This window comes from Dermochelys coriacea, chromosome 1 (genome assembly GCF_009764565.3).
Source record: "Dermochelys coriacea isolate rDerCor1 chromosome 1, rDerCor1.pri.v4, whole genome shotgun sequence".
Lineage (NCBI taxonomy): Eukaryota > Metazoa > Chordata > Testudines > Dermochelyidae > Dermochelys > Dermochelys coriacea.
In genome coordinates, this window is record NC_050068.2 from 253,482,739 (window position 1) to 253,504,629 (window position 21,891).

At 41.1% G+C, this 21,891-nt stretch overlaps 1 protein-coding gene across 2 annotated transcripts in view; it reads right to left on the reverse strand.

Moving 5' to 3' along the window:
• The window catches only part of SLC41A2 (solute carrier family 41 member 2), a 112,382-nt gene that overhangs the window by 62,422 nt on the left and 28,069 nt on the right, over positions 1 to 21,891 (reverse strand). For both annotated transcript variants that reach the window (XM_043519541.1, XM_038387717.2), the window contains exons 3-5: positions 14,603 to 14,710; positions 7,550 to 7,621; positions 4,237 to 4,381 (exon numbers count right to left, since the gene is read on the reverse strand). In XM_043519541.1, coding sequence (XP_043375476.1) covers positions 4,237 to 4,381; positions 7,550 to 7,621; positions 14,603 to 14,710 — 325 coding nt within the window. The remainder of the gene's footprint in view (positions 1 to 4,236; positions 4,382 to 7,549; positions 7,622 to 14,602; positions 14,711 to 21,891) is intronic.

The following is a 21,891-nucleotide window of genomic DNA, read 5'->3' on the forward strand; positions in this document are numbered from 1 at the left end:
CATGTGTTCAACACTTCTCTTAAGCCCAATGTTGAGAACTCTGGTTGTGACAATGCCATCTATTTTTTCACGATTTTGTTCACAAACTGTCATCAGATTAGGCCAATTCTTGATAAAGTGTTCAAAACAGTCCACTACTGAGTTCCATCACACATCTTGTGGGAGAGTTAGCTTGGTTCCCCCCATTTTTTTCAGAGCAGCTGCTGCAAGTTGGTTGTTATGGAAGTATTTTGCAATTTCAACAACCTTACCCTTTATTTCTGGAACACTGAAGTCTTTGGCTTGGAGGTGCGTCAGATGAGCACTGCAACCGTATGTTATTAGCTTTGGGACTCTCTTCACTCTCTTCTAAATAATTTCTTCTCATCTTGGATACATTTGCAGAATTGTCTGTGACCAAGCTGCATACTAGATATTTGAATTTTTTTCCACAGTTTGTTATAGCTTTTCCTGCTACTTCTTTTAGGTATTCTGCTGTGTGTGCATTTCCTGATGTAGCAATTGTTTCTGAAAGGAAGACATTCCCTTCTTCTGTTGTCACATAAGCACATACAACAGGATCATTGTGGACATTGCTCAACCCATCAAGACTCAGGTTAACAACTTGACCCTCTAGACCTTTTGCACGCTGCTCAATTTCTCTTTCATATGCTTTATCCAGCAATTTGCCTGCGACATCTGCTCTGTTGGGTGGACTGTATCCTGGTCTTAATGACTGAACCGTGTTAATGAAGTGTGGGTTCTCAATCATATGGAAAGGAGAGTTTGTTGCATAAACAAACCAGGCAATTTTTTCATCAATTACCTCTTTTTGTAATCTGCTGGTTCTTATCACAAACTTATCTATGGTTGTTTCTGGATGATGGAGATTTTTTTTTTCTTTTTGCTACAGGTGATATACTGTGGCTATGTGACATACATGATGTGACTGAAACACTATCATTGCCAGATAACTCTGAAACTATAGAAAATGATGGTGAACTTGAAGGTGGATAGTCTTCAGAATCCTGTATGTTGAGGATGGATTCTCCTAAACAAAATAAGTCAATGCAATTATTTAATTATTATTACCACACTGCTCGTTTAGTATTACTCATTGCATTCACTGACACTCAGTACTACTTTAAAGATGAAATTGTAAAAGGAAGTTCTGCCTATTTTAGCTATTTATTGTTTAGCACAACTGCATCTAAAATGATAGTACCATAGAGTAACCATATTTTTTGCTTAAACATGAGAATTCAAAAATAGTCCAGAAGGAAGACAGGCAGTCCTTAAGACAGAAGTATGAAATAAAAAAGTTTACCAACCTGAAGATTCTGCATGTTCAGACATGTTCCTTTCATCACCTTCAACGCAGCTTCCTCCTGAGAAGGAACACTTCTCATGATGTTGTTTCATTTGGGCAACTAGGCCTTGCATTTCTTTGTTGCACTGTTTGCATTTTGCACACATGTCTATCTTACCCACAAATAGAGGAACTTCATTAAAATATTCCCAAACTTGGTCTCTTTTACAGCCTGCTGCCATTATAGGTTTTCCCTTCTAGTGAGAGAATGGTAAGGTAGATCTCAAATCAATGAAGGCTACACTCTGAAAGACCTCAAGACTTCTGGAATATGCTGCTCAAACAGTTTAACTTTTGTTTCTACTGCCTGTCTCTCCCTTCTCACATTTATCTCTAGACTTCTTCTCCCTGTCCAGATCTATTCTGCCCCCAACAATCTTCTATTCATTGAACTTTTTGAAACTTTGCACTTTTAGAGAGAGATAAGGGACTGACTCTGTGTACACACATTTGCAGAGGGACAATAGGGTTGAGGTCTGTTATTTCTCACCTCTATATATTATTTATTTATTTGTTTGTTTAAAAATATTTTTGCTGTTAACAAGCATGTTATCTCTGGAGACACAAATTCACAGTTTGAGAACTGCAAAACTAAGCATCTCTGATGGTATCTTCTAGACTGAGCACTGAGTCCCATTGGGTAGATAGAAAGATTAACCTAAATAATCTATACAGAAGCCCCTGGAATCCCATAAGATTGGGTCCCTAATCCATGAACTATTGGAACTCATTTACAAAACTTTTCTTAAACATTACATGAATATATTGTCTCATACTAAAGAATTAGAATTTATAATCCCTATTCCATGATGAGATATCTTTGAGCTATAATGTATCTTAAATTAAAACTATCTTTTTAGATAGAATTTTTTTGATAAAATGCTTTTTGAGGAAAAAACCTATTTAAATTAAAAAAATCTGATTTTTTAATTTTTTTTTTAAATCATTGATTTTTATCCACGCTGTTCCACAGTCATAAGTGGGATTTTGTCTCAGTTCCCATTTATGAAGGAGGTAGGCCTATCTGCTTTGTGATGTACAGAAGTGGTTCAAAAGTGGACCATATTTTCTGTGTGAATGAAAAGCCACTGGGTTCTTTCTGGTTGGGTCCCTGATGAGATGTTTGCTTGGGATTTTGGCATCCTTCCACCTTGCCTGCCATTGAACTTCAGTCTGAGTCTTCAAACTCTTGCATTGCAAGCCAAAAAAGGATTTTCTGGATTCGAGTCAGAATCTCGGTATGTTATTTAGGACTTCGTATACTGGAAGATCCTTGCTTCCTTGAATATGATACAATTTCTGAAGGATTCTCACATCTCAATAAATTTTGGGGGTTGGATGTATGCTATTACTGGAAGCCACAGTTGTGGTGTTGATTTTACTGTCCCGTAATGATGCAAGTGGCAGTGCTGAAAGTCAACAAGTGATGTGTGGAAGCTATGTATCCATATGATTGAGCAGTATTCTGTGGTAGAATAAGAAGGGACCAATGAAGAGTTCCATAGAGTTTTTGCAACAGCTCCCCAGGTCATTCCTGCCAGTTTCTGAATGAGATTTACACACATCTTTATTTTTTCATGAATATTTTTCAGGTGCTGGATGTATGTAAGGCTTTGGTCAGATGTCATACCAAGATATTTCAGGATGGTATCGTGTGTTATCTGCTGGTCACAGAAGTCCACATGCAGTTTCACCCTAGCCTTTTGATTATTTAGATGAAGTGTTGGCACAACAGTTTTGGTGGGGTCTGGTTTTAGCCACCAATATTCTTTCCTGGTATTCAGGTCCTTAGTTAGGATTTGTTCGATAGATAAATTTTCTGCCTTCGTAGTTAGAGCAATGTCATCAGCACAGACAAATTTCTTTGATTATGTTTGGGGAAGGTACATATTAAACAGGATCAGCGCTAAGACTGATCGCTGTAGTGGGCTACCGTACAGAACGTGTGGTCTGCTGAACGGGTTACCCAAGAAAAGGTGAAACCTATGATTGATCAGAACTTCTCTGAAGAAGATTATTGTCACAGTGCATGGGATAATTGTATTGGCTTTCGGGAAAAGGCTGTTTCTCCATACAGCTTTGTAGGTGGCATAGAAGTTTAAGAAAGCCGCCTCAGGCTTGACATTTTGCTGGAAACCCACCTCAGTGTGTTGTTAAGGCTAATATTGGTCACTCAGTTGCAAATAAGAACTGACAATGTATATTGTACAGTGGTAAATTAAAAAATAAAGACATCTCCCATTTTAAGAGCTTAGAATCTAAAACCAGCCCTTTCTGTTCACAGAGAATCATGACTGCAGTGCCATGTGATTGGATATCATATCCCATCACACTGTCTGTCTTAAAGCCCACTAGGATTTGGTTTTTTAATTTTTTCTTTTGCTGTGGACACAATTAGCACCATACTTTTTCAAACTTAAAACTTAAACATGGTTTTACTAAGAGATTCAATAAAAGGTATAAATGCTAGATGGGTGATTGAATATGGTGTAAGGTTTTATTTAAAACTCCTTTAAAGAATATGACAAGCTATGGGCAAGTATAATGAAGAAGTGGAATTGTGGTCATAATTCAAAACCAGTTTAGCAATAATAAACAGAGGGAGCAAATTTTAACACAGTTATTTCCCCACAAATTAAACATCTTGGAAAAGACAGATATCCAGGAAAATCTATGCCTAGGTTCTTTGTTTTTTTATCATCCAATTTTGTTACTGTGATTCTAGTTTTTAGCCTGAAGAGTGCAAAGGGCATCCAACTGCCATCTGTCTGCTTCAGACAGATTGTACTCTACTGGGATTTATATCTTAAGTAACATTGTGACACACATGCACATTTCATATTTACTGAAAAACAGTCACTGTAGAACATTACAAATATATTTTTTACCCTGTAGAAGAGATGCTATGAAGGCAGTTGCTACACTGCTAGAACACAAAAGGATTGAATGATCAAGGCGACATTTGCCCTCTGGAATCCAGCCCAGTGTGACTGCTGCCACTGCTGCTAGAAAACCAACTACTGTCGCCTGGACCTAGGAGAGCAAAACAAGAGTTCATTAATATCAGAAAACTTTACCAACTTAAAATAATTGTTAGACATAAACCAACTGCCACCATTCCCTGTCTCTCATGTCTCATGTCTGGGAGGCATCAGAGAAAGTACGCTCAGCCACTATGGAAAGGGACAATTTGTATAACTCAATTGTGATCTCCCTGGATGATTAAGAAGCAGAACTTATGGAGTCTGAAGGAAGAACTGTTCACTCTTCTTCTATAAGAAAGGCTTTAACAATGATTCGACGCCTCAAAGATTATGAAAGTAATAACTAAGGCTGTTAAGCGATTAAAAAAATTAATTGCTATTAATCGCACAATTTGTCACACTGTTAAACAATAGAATACCATTTATTTAAATATTTTTGGATTTTTCTACATTTTCAAATATATTGATTTCAATTACGATACAGAATACAAAAAGTGTATCTTGCTCACTTTATTTTTATTACAAATATTTGCACTGTAAAAAAGAAACAAAAGAAATAGTACTTTTCAATTCACCTAATACAAGTACTGTAGTGCAATCTCGTTATCATGAAAGTTGAACTTACAAATGTAGAATTATGTCCAAAAAAACTGCATTCAAAAATAAAACAATGTAAAATTTTAGAGCCTACAAGTCCACTTAGTCCTACTTCTTGTTCAGCCAGTCGCTCAGACAAACAAGTTTGTTTACATTTGTAGGAGATAATGCCGCCCACTTCTTGTCCGCAATATCACCTGAAAGCGAGAAGAGGCATTCATATGGCACTGTGGTAGCCAGCATCGCAAGATATTTTTGTGCAAGATGCACTAAAAATTCATATGTCCCTTCATGCTTCAACCACCATGACAAAGGACATGCATCCATGCTGATATCGGGTTCTGGTCGATAACCATCCAAAGCAGTGCAGATCGAAGCAAGTTCCTTTTCATCATCTGAGTCAGATACCACCAGCAGAAGACTGATTTTCTTTTTTGGTGGTACGGGTGCTGGAGTTTCCACATCAGAGAGTGTTGCTCTTTTAAGACACCTGAAAGCATTCTCCACACCTAGTCACTCTCAGATTTTGGAAGGTGCTTCAGATTCTTAACCATGGGTTGAGTGATGTAGCTATCTTTAGAAATCTCACATTGGTACTTTCTTTGTGTTTTGCCAAATCTGCAGTGAAAGTATCTTAAAATGAACAACATGTGCTGGATCATCATCCGAGACTACTATAACACAAAATGTATGGCAGAATGTGGGTAAAACAGAGTAGGAGACGTACACTTCTCCCCCAAAGAATTCAGTCACAAATTTAATTAATGCATTATTTTTTTAACGAGCATAATCAGAATGGAAGCATGTCCTCTGGAATGGTGCCCGAAGCATGAAGGGGCATACAAATGTTTAGCATAACTGGCATGAAAATACTTTACAATGATGGATACAAAAGTGCCATGCAAATGCCTCTTCTAACTTTCAGGTGACATTGTAATTAAGAAGTGGGCAACATTCTCTCCCATAAATGCAAACAGACTTATTTGTCTGAACAAGAAGTAGGACTGAGTGGACTTGTAGGCGCTAAAGTTTTACATTGTTTTGTTTTTCAGTGCAGTTATGTAACAAAAAAGTCTACATTTGTAAGTTGTATTTACACCAGAAAAAGATTGCACTACAGTACGTGTATGAGGTGAACTGAAAAATACTATTTCTTTTGTTTGCCATTTTTACAGTGCAAATATTTGTTAAAAAAAAATACAGCTCTACCCCAATATAACGCGACCCAATATAACATGAATAGGGATATAACGCGGTAAAGCAGCGCTCCGGGAGGGGGGGGGGGGCAGAACTGCGCGCTCCAGTGGATCAAAGCAAGTTTGATATAACGCGGTTTCACCTATAACGCGGTAAGATGTTTTGGCTCCCAAAAATAGCGTTATATCGTGGTAGAGGTGTAATAATATAAAGTGAGCACTGTCAACTTTGGAAACTGTGTTGTAATTGAAATCAATATATTTGAAAATGTAGAAAAATATTCAAAAATATTTAATACATTTCAAATGGTATTCTATTGTTTAACAGTGCGATTAAAACTGCAATGAATTGCGATTAATTTTTTAATTATGATTTATTTCATGATTAATTTTTTGGAGTTAATCACGCAAGCTAATTGTGAGTAATCGACAGCCCTAGTAATAACAAAAAAATAATTGGGGGATTCTCAGGAGCCTAAAAAGACATACACAATAAAGCTATGTCTGAAGGCGGATGAGAGACTACATCTAATACTTAAATAAATGAGTCAAAACATGGGTATTTTATACACATTCTTAGCACTGTATGTATTTAACTATAATGTATAAATATGAAGCAGTTATTCAAAATCTAGTTAAGAAGCAGCTGTTTTGGATTTAAAGGCAGTCATTTACTCAAATGTTATAGACAATAAATAGTATTAAAGTGACTAACAGTGACTATGCGGCTTAAACTTTTTTTGAAGTTCATTAATTTATATACATGGGATAAAATATCACTTTCTAAATAAATTAATTAAAGCCCGGCTGTTTGGTTTTCCCAGCTGAATGTTTTTTAAGTTCTTAGTGCTGTTTCTTTTCTATTTTGCTATTATGCTGCTTGCTTTAGGTTTAGGAGGAATGTTGTAGATCAGAGAGAACACCCAGCTAAACTTACTAAAAGTTAATAACATACTTTATCACAACCTACAATATAAAGTAAATACGTTAGTGTTCAAAGTACATGCAATAAACATCATAAATTTAAATATTCTAACCCATGAAAGTACAGTATAGAAAGCATTTGAGAGGTGAAGATTAAATGGACTTTACTCGCGATGGAACTATTTTTTAATCATCCCTAGAAAAAGAGATGAGATATATTTGACAAGGCAGGATGGGAAAATTTACACGGATGTTACCTGTACTATACCTTTTATTAATAAAACCGCCCTATTTCTGCTGCAAGTCTGTATTACTTTAAAAACAGACTGTATACTGAAATTATGAATTAAAGTGAAGTAAGTAAGTTAACTCTGAACTGATTGAGTGTTGCAGTGTTGTATCCTCTGACTATTTTTCTATTGTTAGCATCAAAATTTGTGCTGGGCATTTTAAGTAACTGTTCTTGCGAGAGTATGCCAAAATGAGTACGTTGTACTTACCTGTTTTAAGGCCAAATTGCCAATTATTAGGTTCCACTTCTCAATGGGAGAATCCATTTTCCCAACATTTACCTTTAAATGAGAAAAGTGAATTTTAGACATTTGAATTTAAATTGATGGTACCATTTATTAACTTTAAGGCTTAGTAGTAAAGTAAAGGTAAGAACATAAGAACAGGCATACTGGGTCAGACCAAAGGTCCATCTAGCCCAGTATCCTGCCTTCCGACAGTGGCCAATGCCAGGTGCTTCAGAGGGAATGAACAGAACAGGTAATCATCAAGTGATCCATCCCCTGTCGCCCATTCCCAGCTTCTGGCAAACTGAGGCTCGGGACACAATCCCTGCCCACCCTGGTTAGTAGACACTGATGGACCTATCCTCCATGAACTTATCTAGTTCTTTGTTGAACCCTGTTATAGTCTTAGCCTTCACAATATGCTTTGGCAAGGAGTTCCACAGGTTGACTGTGCGTTGTGTAAAGAAATACTTCCTCTTGTTTGTTTTAAACCTGCGGCCTATTAATTTCATTTGGTGACTCCTAGTTCTTATGTTATGAGAAGGAGTAAATAACTTTTGCTTATTTATTTTCTCCACACAAGTCATGATTTTATAGACCTCTATCATATCCCCTCTATCATAAGAAGTATGATCATTCAGTTGTCATACTAGAAAGATAGTACCTGGTCTTTAGATTAATACAAGTCAATAACATGCCAGTATAATTTCACTGAACACAATTGGTAATAAGATATAAGATATGAACAATATTTTACTTGAAAAGTTTTTCAAGGGGATTAATGCCTAAATTCAGCTATTTTAAAAGAATTAAAAATTAACCATATTTATATAGTGATGCGGATGCTGTTCAGTTAAAATAGCATCTACAAAACTACCCTAAACTGATGGGGTTTGATGAACAAAAAAGTCTTGCCAATTAAGTGTTTCTCACACACTTTTTAGCCAATTACATAGTGAATGCTACTTAATTTCCATGAACATGCCCAAATACACCAGCTATCAGATCAGTTGGCAGAAAACAGAATTGTGTCAGTGTTTAATGTTTAAAGGACAAAGTCAGTCTAAAATACCCCCAAGAGCTTACACTCCATGGGCCTCATAATGTAAACATTTATGCATGCAACTTCCCTTCAACAGAACTACCTAAATGAATACAAATACATTTACAAAATCAAGTTCTATAATTCAGAGCAGAATTTGACCTCCCAGCTCTAGATTTACACCAATGCAACTACATTGCTGTAAATAAATTTCACAATCCAGTTCTGAGGCTGGGACTTGAGAATATCCAATATATTTCAAATGAAACTTTTTTTTAAAAAAAAACAACAAATCCCTTCATACAAGATCTTCCACAATGTACTTCATATTTCTTTAATATTTATTTTTTTTGGTCAAAACAAAAGGACTCATGCAATCACTGAACACTATCTGAGGACATTTTTAAAGACTTTTCAGCAAACTGGCCAGAAGGTCATGTTTTCTAGCAAAGATACTACGCTGCTTAAACTTTTTTTGAAGTTCATTAATTTATATACATGGGATAAAATATCACTTTCTAAATAAATTAATTAAAGCCCGGCTGTTTGGTTTTCCCAGCTGAATGTTTTTTAAGTTCTTAGTGCTGTTTCTTTTCTATTTTGCTATTGTGCTGCTTGCTTTAGGTTTAGGAGGAATGTTGTAGATCAGAGGGAACACCCAGCTAAACTCACTAAAAGTTAATTATAACATACTTTATCACAACCCCAACAATATAAAGTAAATACGTTAGTGTTCAAAGTACACAAAATAAACATCATAAATAATCCCATAGAGAAGTAGAGCTCCCAATTATTTCTTACTGGCATTCTTAATAAATACCTCTGCTAAACCAGCTGCATAATGAGTTATGGGTAAAACATGAGGAGTTTCTTTCTTAGTAGGAGTCATTAAAAAACACCAAGGTTTGCCTGACTGGACATTAACATCCTCTAGCAGTTTTCCCTAGAATCTTGTGTTCTGATGCAGAACCCTAGCTATATTTAGTCCAGGTCTACACTTAACAGTATGGCTCTATCAGTACACTATGCTGAAAAAGCGTTCTTAGTGTGGGAACAGCTTATACTAGCAAAACTGCACATTTACTGGAACAGCTTATTTCACTTGGGGAGAGGAGAAGGAGGGTTGTTTGATGGAATAAACTACACTGGCAAAACCGTAGGGGCTACTGCCAGCATAGCTATGTCAGTCACAAATCACACTTCATCCACACCCACTGACAGAGCTATGCTGGCACAAGCTTTAGTGTAGACATAGCCTTAGATCTAGTTAGCCTGGATACTGCCAAGTGATGAAGTGGAGGTGAAATCTACTCAGATTTTAGAGAGGATCTGAAATAATATGCTTAAAAAAAAAGTCTCCTGTTTCAGCCTGTTTGGGGGTTTTATGTGCATTTTCAAATTATCAGTGGAGGAATCCTTCCATTACCTCTCAAGTCCAACATTACACACGTAAACCAGAGAAAGTATTAAGAGCTTAAGGGTACATCTACATAGCGAAAAAGACCCATGGTGGAGAGTCTCGGAGCCCAGGTCAACTGACTTGAAAGTCTCCACGCCAGATTTTAGCATCGAGAGGGAAGAAGACGAAGTAAGAAAGGATACAGCTGTGGGTAGGAGAATGTATATAAGGAGCGAGGGCGGTGTGGATACTAGTCTAATAGGTTATACTGGCTGTAGAATGACTGTGCCTAATAGGGTACAAAATGTGAGCGAGGCCAAACAGCAAAAATTAAGATGTTTATACACCAATGCGAGGAGCCTAGGTAACAAAATGGAGGAACTAGAGCTACTGGTGCAGGAAGTGAAACCAGATATTATAGGGATAACAGAAACATGGTGGAATAGTAGTCATGACTGGACTACAGGTATTGAAGGGTATGTGCTCTTTAGGAAAGACAGAAACAAAGGTAAAGGGGGTGGAGTAGCATTGTATATCAATGATGAGGTAGAATGTAAAGAAATAAGAAGCGATGCAATGGATAAGACAGAGTCTGTCTGGGCAAAAATTACCTTGGGGAAGAAAACTAGTAAAGCCTCTCCTCCGATAGTGCTTGGGGTGTGCTATAGACCTCCGGGATCTAATTTGGATATGGATAGAGCCCTTTTTAATGTCTTTAATAAAGTAAATACTAATGGAAACTGCGTGATCATGGGAGACTTTAACTTCCCAGATATAGACTGGAGGACCAGTGCTAGTAATAATAATAGGGCTCAGATTTTCCTAGATGTGATAGCTGATGGATTCCTTCATCAAGTAGTTGCTGAACCGACTAGAGGGGATGCCATTTTAGATTTAATTTTGGTGAGTAGCGAGGACCTCATAGAAGAAATGGTTGTAGGGGACAATCTTGGCTCAAGTGATCATGAGCTAATTCAGTTCAAACTAAATGGAAGGATTAACAAAAATAAATCTGCAACTAGGGTTTTTGATTTCAAAAGGGCTGACTTTCAAAAATTAAGGAAATTAGTTAGGGAAGTGGATTGGACTGAAGAACTTATGGATCTAAAGGTAGAGGAGGCCTGGGATTACTTTAAATCAAAACTGCAGAAGCTATCGGAAGCCTGTATCCCAAGAAAGGGGAAAAAATTCACAGGAAGGAGTTGTAGACCAAGCTGGATGAGCAAGCATCTCAGAGAGGTGATTAAGAAGAAGCAGAAAGCATACAGGGAGTGGAAGACTGGAGGGATCAGCAAGGAAAGCTACCTAATTGAGGTCAGAACACGTAGGGATAAAGTGAGACGGGCTAAAAGTCTAGTAGAGTTGGACCTTGCAAAGGGAATTAAAACCAATAGTAAAAGGTTCTATAGCCATATAAATAAGAAGAAAACTAAGAAAGAAGAAGTGGGGCCGCTTAACACTGAGGATGGAGTGGAGGTTAAAGATAATCTAGGCATGGCCCAATATCTAAACAAATACTTTGCCTCAGTCTTTAATAAGGCTAAAGAGGATCTTAGGGATAATGGTAGCATGACAAATGGGAATGAGGATATGGAGGTAGATATTACCATATCTGAGGTAGAAGCAAAACTGAAACAGCTTAATGGGACTAAATCGGGGGGCCCAGATAATCTTCATCCAAGAATATTAAAGGAATTGGCACCTGAAATTGCAAGCCCATTAGCAAGAATTTTTAATGAATCTGTAAACTCAGGAATAGTACCGAATGATTGGAGAATTGCTAATATAGTTCCTATTTTTAAGAAAGGAAAAAAAAGTGATCCGGGTAACTACAGGCCAGTTAGTTTGACATCTGTAGTATGCAAGGTCCTGGAAAAAATTTTGAAGGAGAAATTAGTTAAGGACATTGAAGTCAATGGTAAATGGGACAAAATACAACATGGTTTTACAAAAGGTAGATCATGCCAAACCAACCTAATCTCCTTTTTTGAAAAGGTAACTGATTTTTTAGATAAAGGAAATGCAGTGGATCTAATTTACCTAGATTTCAGTAAGGCATTTGATACCGTGCCACATGGGGAATTATTAGTTAAATTGGAGAAGATGGGGATCAATATGAACATCAAAAGGTGGATAAGGAATTGGTTAAAGGGGAGACTGCAACGGGTCCTACTGAAAGGCGAACCGTCAGGTTGGAGGGAGGTTACCAGTGGAGTTCCTCAGGGATCGGTTTTGGGACCAATCTTATTTAATCTTTTTATTACTGACCTTGGCACAAAAAGTGGGAGTGTGCTAATAAAGTTTGCAGATGATACAAAGCTGGGAGGTATTGCCAATTCAGAGAAGGATCGGGATATTATACAGGAGGATCTGGATGACCTTGTAAACCGGAGTAATAGTAATAGGATGAAATTTAATAGTGAGAAGTTGTAAGGTTATGCATTTAGGGATTAATAACAAGAATTTTAGTTATAAGTTGGGGACGCATCAATTAGAAGTAACGGAAGAGGAGAAGGACCTTGGAGTATTGGTTGATCATAGGATGACTATGAGTTGCCAATGTGATATGGCTGTGAAAAAAGCTAAGGCGGTTTTGGGATGCATCAGGAGAGGCATTTCCAGTAGGGATAAGGAGGTTTTAGTACCGTTATACAAGGCACTGGTGAGACCTCACCTGGAATACTGTGTGCAGTTCTGGTCTCCCATGTTTAAGAAGGATGAATTCAAACTGGAGCAGGTACAGAGAAGGGCTACTAGGATGATCCGAGGAATGGAAAACTTGTCTTATGAAAGGAGACTCAAGGAGCTTGGCTTGTTTAGCCTAACTAAAAGAAGGTTGAGGGGAGATATGATTGCTCTCTATAAATATATCAGAGGGATAAATACAGGAGAGGGAGAGGAATTATTTAAGCTCAGCACCAATGTGGACACAAGAACAAATGGGTATAAACTGGCCACCAGGAAGTTTAGACTTGAAATCAGACGAAGGTTTTTAACCATCAGAGGAGTGAAGTTTTGGAATAGCCTTCCAAGGGAAGCAGTGGGGGCAAAAGATCTATCTGGTTTTAAGATTCTACTCGATAAGTTTATGGAGGAGATGGTATGATGGGATAATGGGATTTTGGTAAGTAATTGATCTTTAAATATTCAGGGTAAATAGGCCAAATCCCCTGGGAGATGGGATATTAGATGGATGGGATCTGAGTTACCCAGGAAAGAATTTTCTGTAGTATCTGGCTGGTGAATCTTGCCCATATGCTCAGGGTTTAGCTGATTGCCATATTTGGGGTCGGGAAGGAATTTTCCTCCAGGGCAGATTGGAGAGGCCCTGGAGGTTTTTCGCCTTCCTCTGTAGCATGGGGCATGGTTGACTTGAGGGAGGCTTCTCTGCTCCTTGAAGTCTTTGAACCATGATTTAAGGACTTCAATAGCTCAGACATGGGTGAGGTTTTTCATAGGAGTGGGTGGATGAGATTCTGTGGCCTGCGCAGTGCAGGAGGTCAGACTGGATGATCAGAATGGTCCCTTCTGACCTTAGTATCTATGAATCTATGACTTACTCTCATGCTGTAGGGCTAAAAATAGCACTGCAGATGTTTGGGTTTGGACTGGAGCCTGGGCTCTGAAACCCGGGCCCGAACATCTACACTGCTATTTTTAGCCCGCAGTGTGAGCCCTGAGACTCTGAGGATCTGAGACTCACCGCTAAAGAGGTTGGTTTATTTATTTTTTTCTCTGTAGACATATCCTAAGTCACCTTCCTTTGACTTCACATTGAATTTTGGGTTCTCAGCCCTTCTCTGAATCAGTCTCCTAAATGGCTATACTCTGCCAGCCAGAGCTTGGATTGGGTCAGTATGCAAAGGTACAACATTCAGGTACCTTTCTGAAGCTCCTATATTGTTCTCCAGAATGTTAGCTTTAATTTTTTTATAATGTCAGTCTCTAGCTGTTATGGTTGTGAAGAAAGCTTCCAAAATATAAAGTGGGTGTAACCAATACAAAGAGGGCTTGGTGAATCTATGGAGAGCCTGCAACAAATTGCTCTGAGAGGTGCCAACTGTCCCATACATCTCAGTGAGGTAATAATTCAGATGCCCAATGATACTTTAAATATCGACATTGTTAACTATTTCATTCTTCATATAAGAAGAGAGAGAGGATCGTAGATCTGCATAATTTACTTTGAGTGATGTCTTTTTTGGTACCAGAAATGGGTGGTGTTCAGGAGATACCAACACATTTTCCCATCCTCCTCCCTCATGAAGCCTATGAGAACCTATTGGCATATTCAAACCCTACCAAAGGGGAATCAAGGTCAAGGATCCCAGTAGAGCACAGAACATGCATGATCATATCTGGAACACTACTCAATCTGTGAGCAGTGTCTCATTTGGTGACTCACATGGTAAAGATTGTTGCTCTTCCAAACTCCATCCACAAAATAATTTTTCCCCTCACTAATTCAACCTTTGCTATGGGGACCTCCTGCAACAGGTAAATAAACTAAGCCAGGCTCTATTCCAGAAAAATAATGTTGTCTTTTTATATTACAAGACATGTGAGAAGAGGGGAAAAAAATATGATTACTTACTGCAGTTGATAGTCTAGATGCCAAGGTCATTTCCAAATTACCTTTGAGACCAAGTAGTGCAGGAACCAAGATAAAAACTTCAGTAACATTTCTGAACACTTCCCAGTGCTATTTAAAATACAGGTAAAGAAAAAAAAAATAGTTTAAAAAAAAAAAAAAAAAAAGGATCCCTTCACATTCCACAACACTGTTTTAAGGGTGATATAGTAGTCTGATCTCAACAGATTTCAGAACACCAGAGGTAAAGTTTACAAAAAGTATCTAAGTCCGATTTTCAAAAATGACAGGCACCTAAGTCTCATTGAAAGTCAACAGCCATTTGGAAACTTTTCCTAGGTTAGTACTTGGGATAAGAGGCCTCTACTAAAAACTTAGGATAAGTGTTGGCAGTTCAGATAATGATACCCTTTTCTCTGAACGAGTAAAGAACCAGCTTTCTTTTATGATGTTGAGGGTTCTCTGCTGCTGTCTTTTGGATGAGACAAACCTGGATTCCTTGCTATGTCTTATCATTAAAGCATGCATCACACTTAGCCCTGATCTACACTAGGAATTGAGGTCGAATTTAGCAGCGTTAAATCGATTTAACCCTGCACCCATTCACACGACGAAGCCCTTTTTTTCGACTTAAAGGGGCTCTTTAAATTGATTTCTTTACTCCACCCCCAACAAGGGGATTAGCACTGAAATCGGCCTTGCCGGTCAAATTTTGGGTAGTGTGGACGCAATTCAACGGTATTGGCCTCCAGAAGCTATCCCAGAGTGTTCCGTTGTGACCGCTCTGGACAGCGCTCTCAACTCAGATGCACTGGCCAGGTAGACAGGAAAAGGCCCGAGAACTTTTGAATCTCATTTCCTGTTTGGCCAGCGTGGCAAGCTGCAGGTGAGTGCAGAGCTCATCAGAAGAAGTGACCATGACGGAGTCCCAGAATCGCAAGAGCTCCAGCATGGACCGAACAGGAGGTACAGGATCTGATCACTGTATGGGGAGAGGAATCCGTGCTATCAGAACTCCGTTCCAGTTTTCGAAATGCCAAAATATTTGTCACAATCTCCCAGTGCATGAAGGACAGAGGCCATAACAGGGACCCGAAGCAGTGCCGCATGAAACTTAAGGAGCTGAGGCAAGCCTACCAGAAAACCAAAGAGGCAAACGGCCACTCCGAGTCAGAGCCCCAAACATGCCACTTCTATGATGAGCTGCATGCCATTTTAGGGGGTTCAGCCACCACTACCCCAACCATGTGCTTTGACTCCATCAATGGAGAGGGAGGCAACACGGAAACAGGTTTTGGGGATGAGGGAGATGATGATGAGGAGATTGTAGATAGCTCACAGCAAGCGAGCAGAGAAACCAGTTTTCCTGACAGCCAGGAACTGTATTCTCACCCTGGACCTGGAGCCAGTACCCTCTTAACCCACCCACGGCTGCCTCCCGGACCCGCCAGGCGGAGAATGGACCTTTGGTGAGTGTACCTTTTTAAATAGTATACAGGGTTTAAAAGCAAGCTTGTTTAATGATTAATTTGCCCTGGCATTCGCGGCCAGTACAGCTACTGGAAAAGTCTGTTAACATGTCTAGAGATGGAGTGGAAATCCTCCAGGGACATCTCCACAAAGCTCTCCTGGATGTACTCCCAAAGCCTTTGCAAAAGGTTTCTGGGGAAGGCAGCCTTATTCCGTCCACCATGGTAGTACACTTTACTATGCCAGGCCAGTAGCACGTAGTTGGGAATCACTGCAGAACAAAACATTGCACCATATGTTTGCTGGCGTTCAAACAACATCCATTCTTTATCTCTCTGTGTTATCCTCAGGAGGGTGATATCATTCATGGTCACCTGGTTGAAACAGGGTGCTTTTCTTAAGGGGACATTCAGAGGTGCCCATTCCTGCTGGATTGTTTGCCTGTGCCTGAACAGAAATGTTCCCCACTGTTAGCCATGTGGTGGGGGGAGGGATTAGCCACGCGGTGGGGGGAGGCAAAATGAGACCTTGTAACACAAGCACATGTGCTATGTATGTAATGTTAACAGCAAGGTTTACCGTGAAAGAGTCTATAAAATGTATCTTTTTAAATACCACTATCCCCCTTTTTTTCCCCTCTACCAGCTGCATGTGTTTCAAGGATCACAGGATCTTCTCCTTCCCAGAGGCTAGCGAAGATTAGAAGGCGAAAAAAAACGCACTCATGATGAAATGTTCTCTGAGCTCATGCTGTCCTTGCACACTGACAGAGCACAGACAAATGCATGGAGGAAGACAATGTCAGAGTGCAGGAAAGCACAAAATAAATGCGAGGAGAGGTGGCAGGCTGAAGAGAGTAAGTGGCGGGCTGAAGAGAGGTCTGAAGCTGAAAGCTGGCAGCAGCGTGATGAGAGGAGGCAGGATGCAATGCTGAGGCTGCTGGAGGATCAAACTAATATACTCCAGTGTATGGTTGAGCTGCAAGAAAGGCAGCTGTAGCACAGACCGCCGCTACAGCCCCTGTGTAACCAACCGCCCTCCTCCCCAAGTTCCATAGCCTCCTCACCCAGACGCCCAAGAACGCGGTGGGGGGGGCCCTCTGGCCACCCAGCCACTCCACCCCAGAGGACTGCCCAAGCAACAGAAGGCTGGCATTCAATAAGCTTTAAAGTGCTGTGTGGCCTTGTCCTTCCCTCCTCCACCAACCCTCCCGGGCTACGTTGGCAGTTATCCCCATATTTGTGTGATGAATTAATAAAGAATGCATGAATGTGAAGCAACAATGACTTTATTGCCTCTGCAAGCAGTGATCGAAGAGGGGAGGGGAAGGTGGTCAGCTTACAGGGAAGTAGAGTGAACCAAGGGGGGGGGGGAGGTTTCATCAAGGAGAAAAACAGAACTTTCACACCATAGCCTGACCAGTCATGAAACTGGTTTTCAAACCTTCTCTGATGCACACCGCACCCTCCTGTGCTCTTCTAACCACCCTGGTGTCTGGCTGTGCATAACCAGCAGCCAGGCAATTTGCCTCAACCTCCCACCCCACCATAAACGTCTCCCCCTTGCTCTCACAGATATTGTGGAGCGCACAGCAAGCAGTAATAGCAGTGGGAATATTGGTTTTGTTGCGGTCTAAGCAAGTCAGTAAACTTTTAAACATTCAAATGCACATTCTACCACCATTCTGCACTTGCTCAGCCTGTAGTTGAACAGCTCCTGACTACTCTCCAGGCTGCCTGTGTAGGCTTAATGAGCCATGGCATTAAGGGATAGGCTGGGTCCCCAAGGATAACTATAGGCATTTCAACATCCCCAACAGTTATTTTCTGGTCTGGGAAGAAAGTCCCTTCCTGCAACTTTTGAAACAGACCAGAGTTCCTGAAGATGCAAGCATCATGTACCTTTCCCAGCCATCCCACACTGATGTTGGTGAAACATCCCTTGTGATCCACCAGTGCTTGCAGCACTATTGAAAAGTACCCCTTGCGGTTTATGTACTCACTGGCTTGGTGCTCCGGTGCCAAGATAGGGATATGGATTCCGTCTATGGCCCCACCACAGTTAGGGAATCCCATTGCAGCAAAGCCATCCACTATGACCTGCACATTTCCCAGGGTCACTACCCTTGATATCAGCAGATCTTTGATTGCGTTGGCTACTTGCATCACAGCAGCCCCCACAGTAGATTTGCCCACTCCAAATTGACTTCCGACTGACCGGTAGCTGTCTGGCGTTGCAAGCTTCCACAGGGCTATTGCCACTCGCTTCTCAACTTTGGGGGCTGCTCTCATCTTGGTATACTGGCGCTTCAGGGCAGGGGAAAGCAAGTCACAAAGTTCCATGAAAGTGCCCTTATGCACATGAAAGTTTCGCAGCCGCTGGGAATCGTCCCAGACCTGCAACACTATGCGGTCCCATCAGTCTGTGCTTGTTTCCTGAACCCATAATTGGCGTTCCAGGGCGTGAACCTGCCCCATTAGCACCATGATGCCCACATTGGCAGGGCCCGTGCATTGAGAGAAATCTGTGTCCATGTCCTCAACACTCTCATCACCGTGCTGATGTCGCCTACTGGCCCAGTTTCGCTTTGGCAGGTTCTGGTGCTGCATATACTGCTGGATAATGCGTGTGGTGTTTAATGTGCTCCTAATTGCCAAAGTGATCTGAGTGGGCTCCATGCTTGCCGTGGTATGGTGTCTGCACAGGTAACCCAGGAAAAAAGGCGTGAAACGATTGCCTGCCATTGCTTTCACAGAGGGAGGGCCTGATAACATGTACCCAGAACCACCCATGACAATGTTTTTGCCCCATTAGGCATTGGGATCTCAACCCAGAATTCCAATGGGCGGCAAAGACTGCGGGAACTGTGGGATAGCTACCCACAGTGCAATGCTCCAGAAGTCGATGCTAGCCTCAGTATTGTGGAAACACTCCGCCAATGCACTTAGAGCATTTTGTGTGGGGACACACACAATCGACTATATAAAAACAATTTCTAAAAAAACCAACTTCTATAAATTCGACCTAATTTCGTAGTGTAGGCATACCCTTATTGTAGGATTAAGGGTGTAAAATCTTACGTTGGCCAAATAGTAATTCAGTTAGTGTCTGAAAGCCAATCAAGATCTTTTAATGAAAGGCACTGAAGTAATAACAACATAAAATAATAATAATAAATAATAAAACAAAAAAATCAAGGTCTGTCTCCCTTTATCAGTTCTGAGTTGCCTTAATATAGAAAGGGAAAGCTGATCTTTCAGTCAAGTGTGTTTAGTGATTACAGAAGGGGATTGGGAGCCTACATTCTATTTCTGGCTCTGCCACTGACATATTATATAATGTTGGGAAAGTCACCTAACTCATCTGAAAAATATCAATCTCCTTTAAAGAATGTTGTGAGGGTTGATGAATTAATGTTTGTAAACCTTTATGAGATAATCAAATTAAAGATATAACAGGAAGTGCAAAATAAACTAAACTGAAGTCATTCAACAATTTAAGTAACTTTACCTGTGAGTATTAAGATTTACAAATATACCCAAAGGAGATGCTAATGCAGGGGTGGGCAAACTACAGCCCAGTGGCCGCATCCGGCCCTTCAGACATTTTAATTCAGCCCTCGAGCTCCCGCTGGTGTCCGGGGCTTGCCCCACTCTGGCGTGCCAGCCAGGGGCTTGCCCCACTCCATGCGTGATGTGGCTCCATGCAGGTCCCGGAAGCAGGGGCATGTCCTCCCTCCGGTTCCTATCTGTAGGGCAGCCAGGGGCTACGCATGCTGCCCCCACCCCAAGCACCACCCCACCATAAGCGGCGAGTTATATGGGCCCATGATGCCCATGCTCCACCAATATTCAGGAATGTGGGCCCGGCTCCACCAGTGTTTGGGCTTATATTTTCAGAGCCATCCCGTCCATAGGATGAACCAGGGCAACCACCCCAGGCCCCGTGCTTTGGGGGCCCCGTGCTTCAGGGGCATCTGGGGGGCCTGGCTCCAGCAGCAGTGAGGGACCCAGCCCCAGCCCGCCCCACCTCTTCCCGCTCCAGCTCTGACCCCACCCCACCTCCACTCCACTCCTTGACCCAAGTCCCCGCTCCAGCTGTTTCCGGCTTCTGCCCCCTCCCACAAGCAATGTCAGGAGCCGGCGGGGGGCGGGCAGGGTTGCTTGCTGCTGTTGGCGCCAGGTTCCCCGCTAACCTCCCAGATCGCCCTGGACACCGCATACCTCTGTAAAATGGGGATTTCCAAAGCACAGGGCCTGGAGCGATTGCCCCGGTCTGTCCTATGGATGGCATGGCTCTGCTTGGACCTATTCTGGGCACCACCAAAAATTATACAAACCTGGTGCCCATGATCCCCCACAGCTCCCATTGGCTGGGAACCATGGCCATTGGGAGCTGCAGGGACAGCGCCTGCGGACGGGTCAGCCCGCCAAGCTGCCTGGCTGCGCCTCCGTGCAGGAGCCAGAGTGGGGACATGCCGCTGCTTCCGGGAGCTGCTTGAGGTAAGCAGTACCTGGAGCCCGACGCCCTCCCACACCCCTGCCCCAGCCCTGATCCCCCTCCTGCCCTCTGAACCCCTTGGTCCCAGCCTGGAGCAACCTCCTGCATGCCCATACCCCCAGCCGGAGCCCTCACCTCCCCACATATCCCAGCCCCTGCCCAGCCCAGAGCCCCCTCCCGCACCCTGAACTCCTCATTTCTGACCCACTCCAGAGTCCACACCCCCAGTTGGAGCCCTCACCCCCTCCCACACCCCAACCCCCAATTTCGTGAGCAGTCATGGCCTGCCATACAATTTCCATACCCAGATGTGGCCCTTGGGCCAAAAAGTTTGCCCACCCCTGTGCTAAGAAATGTGTCCTACTCAAACATGTATAATTCTCACTAACTTCAACAAGGGATACATACTCATGTCTGAAGTCACATTACAGTTCTAAAAGTAATATTTTTTATCTGACCATTGTTACCTGTTTAGTTTTTCACCATTTTGTTGCCATTATATAAGCTGACACAATGCTAACAGAATAATACACTATTATGATTAAATATATGACCAAGGAAATGTGAAAAGGTATGTATTATCACAAAGACAGAGAGCTACAATTACTTCCTTGAACTTGGAGAGCAAAATACCTTTTGTGGATATAAAAGGAAGGGCCATGTAAATTTCACCCTAAGCAAACAGTGGATTTGTACTGAGGCCCTGAGAGCTAAGACAGCCCATATTAACAAAAAAGCCACTTAATTAGAAAGGGAGTTGAACAAAGAACATTCTTTACTCGGGTTACTTCTCAGCAAAATAGAGCCAGTTAAGGCATGAGAGAAAAAACTCAAATAATCTTTTTATACACCTTACCTATAAAAACTACATTAAGTTCCTAAATTGATACAACTGGCATTGATGCATTGTCTTCTCATTTTTAAAAAAATAAAGGTTGAACTGAGGTAGTTAGAACATTCTGTCTGTCCTATTCTTTGTGAACGTAATGAACTAGAAAGTGCCATCAAGTGCACCAAGTATACAACTGAAGAAAAGAAAAGGAGTACTTGTAGCACCTTAGAAACTAACAAATTTATTTGAGAATAAGCATCCGATGAAGTGAGCTGTAGCTCACGAAAGCTTATGCTCAAATAAATTTGTTAGTCTCTAAGGTGCCACAAGTACTCCTTTTCTTTTTGCGAATAGAGACTAACACAGCTGCTACTCTGAAACTGAAAAAAAATTATCCTCTAATCTCTGTCAATTATAGTAATCTGAGGTATGGTTCATAACAATAAGTATAATATTCAGCCTGAAGCATAACTTTTCAGTTGATGACATC